Below are 5,102 nucleotides of genomic sequence, written 5' to 3' on the forward strand. Positions count from 1 at the left end.
TTAGTTGACTTAGTGACTTGTGAATATCTTATGAGATAAATAAATAATTAGTTCCGTAGTCGTTCGGCCATGCATATTTTCAATTAAATGTGTGTTTTTAAATTTGCTTTCTTCACTTTTCAAATTTGTTTTTTAACAAGTATGCTTGCTTACACAGAAAATAATATGCTTCTGACATTTAGTAGTAAACACTTCAGAATAGAAACACAAAACAAACAGTTTCGCTGTTAAGTGTGTGATGGACTCATATTGTCGGTTGAAAGTACACAATCACAGTAGGTTTTTTTGTTGAGTAACTCGAGTCCCAGTCATCCATTATGAATGTCTAGTGGTACACCAACAGTGCCGTTTTATTTATTACGAAAAAGGTTTTGATCATTTTTAGAAATTACTTAGATGTAAAGTCACAAGATGATCGTTTAAAAATTTTATATGATAGTCACAAGATGATCATTTCCCAACGAATCTTATGGTTGCGACTAAAGTGTCACAACATGTTTGTTTACGTAATAACTTGTGAACACCTTTTCCAACCTTAGAATTAGGCATGAGCATAAAATCCATAATCTGAAAACCGAAATCCGAACCGAACATGAACCGAAAAACCTGATCTGCACCAGGTCCAAAATGTAAAAAATACCTTAATGGATCTTGTAAGGTGATACAAACATATCTGAACCCGAAGTGTTAACGGGTAACACGAAAAACCGAAAAAACCAAAAAAATCCGAAAAGATGTTTGAAGAAACCGGTCGGAATGTCCAAACTAATATACAATGTGATTATACGAAACATGAATATATACTTCAAATATTCAATTTCATATTTATTTTGATATGGTCTCTAACAATAAGTATTTAAAATTCAAATAACTACTTTAAATACTTAATTATATATAAATAAGTATATATTTCTTATGTTTTGCTTTTAAATTTTAGATTTTATTTCGGGTATATCCGAACCGATCCGATATAATCTGAATCCGAATGATATATGGTTACTTTAAGGATTCTATGATGTGATACAAAACCGACACGAAGCCGACCCGTACTTGCAAATTTACTAGAATGGAACTTATGAAGTGTTATAAAAAAGAACCAAAATCCGAAAAACCCGAACCGAACACCAACGGGTACCCGAACGTCCAGACCTACTTAGAATAATCTAAGAAACACCAAAGTTATCACTCATCTTAATTGAATCAGCTAAGTAGAACAAAATACATAAACCGGTTTAATCTCAGCTTCTAAGTGGTTTACACATGTAGCAAGTGACTGCGACTAGGTTAATAATACGCTAATAAACTTATATGCAGAGATGATAGTTCCACATTTTTTCCACTGCAAATGTCTTGAAACTTATATTGGAGGCAGCTTGTCATTTCCTCCAAAGTAGGCTGTGATCCCAGTTTTCAGCTGCAAACGATTTAACGTTTTGAGGATGATTAATAAATGAAGAATAATTAGTTGTAACAATTTGAAAAAATTGAACAAGATATAACACCTTTTTGATTGCATTAGCTGTGTCCGAGGCCTCTTGTGGTTGCTCCCTGAGCAGCCTGATCCGAGCTTCCATTTGACGATTATGTTCTTCAGCCTGGTAAGTGAATGAAGACAATAAGAAATCGGTTTTCAAGTAGCAAAGAGTTGGTGTCCTGTGACTGACACTCTTATTGGAACTTACTTACCCCCTGAAGCAAAGCTGTTAATCTTTGTATCTCGCTCTTCTTAGCTGTTGTTAAGTCATTTGCTAACTCCATAACATTGCTCCTGAGAAGAACTCATATCAGAAATTTCCAATATATTGTGAACTTGCATTGTACCATAATAACATAAATACAAAATGGATTAAGCGGCATGCATGACAGACACCTACTTAGCAGAGAACAACGGATCCAAACTCTGTTCTTCAACCATCTGCTCAACTTTATCAAGAATTGGTCCAACCTGCAAAAAAAGAGACAAGATGCTTTCACTCACAAAGGATTTTGACAAATCCCTCATCTCACAAGTGTCTGGCCGATGATGTCTGTCAACAACGTTACCTGATATTCTTGACACTGTGCATCGAACTCACCCTGTAACAATCACAAAAAAAAAGGTTTCTAAATGATCAACACCATGAACAAACCCATCACATGGTTTCCTTATTTACGTTTATATTGACAAAAGCAGAATGGTTTCAAAAGCCAAGAATTACCTCTAATGACTGATGCAAATTCACGATCACCTAGAAACAAATTAAAAAAAAAAGGCCTCTCCTTTGATTTTGTGTTACACCAAACATATAAAACCAATGGATATACTCATCTAGATAAATAGGAGTAATAACAAAGAGATAATAATACCTGAGTAGTCAACCAATAAAGCCTATTTTGCTCAGCCACATCGAATTTCGAGAAAATATCAAGAAAATCCTGAGATGGTTTTTGATTCACATAAAAGTGTTTTATTAGCAACAAACACTGAAAGCAAACATAAAGCTTTGATTTTTTTTTTAAGTAATCAGCAAGCATTAAAGCTCTGATTTTTAAGGGGATGTATAGTTCGAGTTCCGAATTTGAAAACCCTAAACTTTAAAATCTCACTGGAGTAAGTAATTTTTGGAGTCTCGAGCAGACAAGAACAGAATCAGCGGTCTCAATCTGAACATTCCAAGACTCAATTTCGAGAACCCCTAAAAACTCCACAAGACCGAACGTATACTCAGTAAAGAGATTCGATTAATAGTTTTTGAGTGAGAATACCTCTCTGGAGCAAGCAGTGAGAAGATAACGAACAGCTTTTCTGAACGATTGCTTCAGATCCGATTGTCTGCGACCCGGAATACCCGTTTCATGACCCGGTTCTTCCATCGTATAGAGCCAAACGAAAAGAGGCGTAACTGAAGAAAAAATCTGGGTAAATTGAAAATGAATTTAGAATTTTAGGAGGGAAACTAATTAATTAATCATGGAATATTCGAGCCCATATAAAGCCCATTTATCTTTAGTATAAAGTTGAAGGATCAAATCATAAGAATACTTATACTAGGCCCAACATTGAAGCAACATCAACGGTATACAATACAGCATACAGGTTTGTATTTCCTTTTCCTTGTGAAACAAGGTTCTTCTTTTCTTATCTCCTTTATAAGTCTCAGCCTAGAACGAAATTTTAGAGAGTATAAGAACCCTTCTGAAACATCGCAGTATGCATTGGCTTTGTCATCATCATCATCATCATCATCATCATCTTTACCTTTTCTTCCACACTAAAAAATTCCTGAATCATACATAGGAAGCTTTATCAATCTGGTTTCTAACTACAGAAGCTTTCTCCGTCATCTGAATCCCCACGGTTTAGCTCTAGGTCTTCAAAAGGGTATGGATTGGACCCAGAACCCTCCAAGATCCTAACTATTTGACCCTTTTTTTATTTAGTGTTTTTTATCATATATTAGTCGTTTAATTTTGATTTTGAATGGTTTTTGTGCAGTGATATGTTATGGTACGGAGAACAATAATGACAACGGATTTCAAGTGCCACCTTACGTTGTTTTGAAGAAGACTCAGATTAAGGTATGTCTTTTGTTATGTTTGTTATTGTGTATCACTTTCATTCTAATTTGATAATTGATATGCTTTCCTTTGCTAAGCTCAAACTTTCCTTTTTTGATATATGTGCCATTAATTATTTTTTTTTCCAGAAACTAATAGTTACGCTTCCTTCGAGCTTTACGCATTACGGTTACGGTTGTTTAGCAAGAGAAGCCACACTCAGTAAACGTTCTCCTCATGCCACAACGCAACCACTCCCGTTTATCTACTCATCATGCAATCATAACGGTGCTAAGAGACGCAAGAAAGCTCCACTATTAATCTCTAACGGAGAGCTCAACAAACGGCAAGATTTCAGTTCCGGTGGTTGACGGTGCCTTATCAACCGTCGGCCGCCACCCCTTCCTTCCCCTCTTTCTTGCTAGCCTCATAACCTGTTGTTTAAATTGTTTAAGCGGTTATTTCACTTCTTCTTTGCTTCAACATCAGTGGATTTCCACCGGATAGCGGCCGGATCCGGTAGATCTAAACGGTAGCTGGGTGGGTGCTCAGCTTCCCTGGAGTGTTGGCGATGTCGTGCTTGGCCGCTCATCATCAGGAAGTTCCAACTTGAGGTCAGATCTTGACTCGATTTCGGTCAGATCTGGGTCAGATCCGCCGTGGAAGGTTCGCCAGAAACAAAGCGTCGCTGCCTTTGTCTCTCTGGTCAGTTGTTCTGCCTCCTCTTGTCTCCAGTTCTGTCCTCTGTTGGTTGCTATTGTAGAACTTCCCCATCGAGATCTTCCGATCTATGATGTTAAAGGCGAACCGAGGCTTCGCTGGGGACTTCTTTAGTTTCGGATTCTGATTGCAGCAAGCGTGGTGGCTGTGTGCGCCGCCTGTTGATTTGGAGTTTTCCAACTCCTCTGTTCTTTAGAGTTTCAAAAGGAAGTTGACAGTCCCGTGCTTTGCCTTATCTCTGATTTGAAGCTGGAATCTTTTCAAAGCTTATCTCATGTGAAGGGACCGGAGTCGAGTGCCTAAAATCTTTGCTTGCTTCCGCCGGTGATGCTCCGTGCTTTATATACTAGCTTCTCGTCTTTGGTTTGGGATCTTCAGAGCACGGCTTGTTCACCTCTGGAGACTTTCGGCGTCTGGAGTGGACTCCTCTGGGTGAAAGCCGGATCAGGAACTTGCCAAGCCTGCTTCACCTCTTAGCTCTTCCGGAGTCGCCTTCGGGATAATTCTCGGAACCTGGAATTATTCTCCGGCTGTTTCTCTCTAATGTTTGTCGCTCTTGTCGCAGGTCCGGTGACGAGATAAAGGGTAGAACTACTGGAATTTAGATTGCTGTAATTAGTCTTTGTCTTGCCAAGCTTTAATCTTAGACTTCTGGTTTGGATTAAACCTTTATGTCTCTGGGAGTCTTTTTTATCTTTTTTTGGGGGTTCTCTTTGACCTCTGCTTTAACTAGCTATTTAAGATGCATAAGATTTTGTTTCTGCAAGAACTGATTGTATCTTCTTTGTGTCATTATCTTGGTAATGAATATTCACATACTTATCAAAAAAAAAAAACAGATTCTG

At 37.8% G+C, this 5,102-nt stretch overlaps 1 protein-coding gene across 1 annotated transcript; it reads right to left on the bottom strand.

Moving 5' to 3' along the window:
* Positions 1-1,159: 1,159 nt before the first annotated feature.
* On the bottom strand, positions 1,160-2,894 carry LOC106294139. Its single transcript, XM_013729745.1, has 8 exons — positions 2,746-2,894; positions 2,347-2,415; positions 2,199-2,228; positions 2,044-2,076; positions 1,875-1,945; positions 1,687-1,768; positions 1,503-1,595; positions 1,160-1,414 (listed from the first exon to the last, which is right to left on the bottom strand). The coding sequence occupies exons 1-8, from the start codon at positions 2,851-2,853 to the stop codon at positions 1,358-1,360; spliced, it is 543 nt and encodes a 180-aa protein (XP_013585199.1). The 5' UTR covers positions 2,854-2,894; the 3' UTR covers positions 1,160-1,357.
* Positions 2,895-5,102: the final 2,208 nt, after the last annotated feature.

Source organism: Brassica oleracea, chromosome C1, assembly GCF_000695525.1.
Source record: "Brassica oleracea var. oleracea cultivar TO1000 chromosome C1, BOL, whole genome shotgun sequence".
Classification (NCBI taxonomy): Eukaryota; Viridiplantae; Streptophyta; class Magnoliopsida; order Brassicales; family Brassicaceae; genus Brassica; species Brassica oleracea.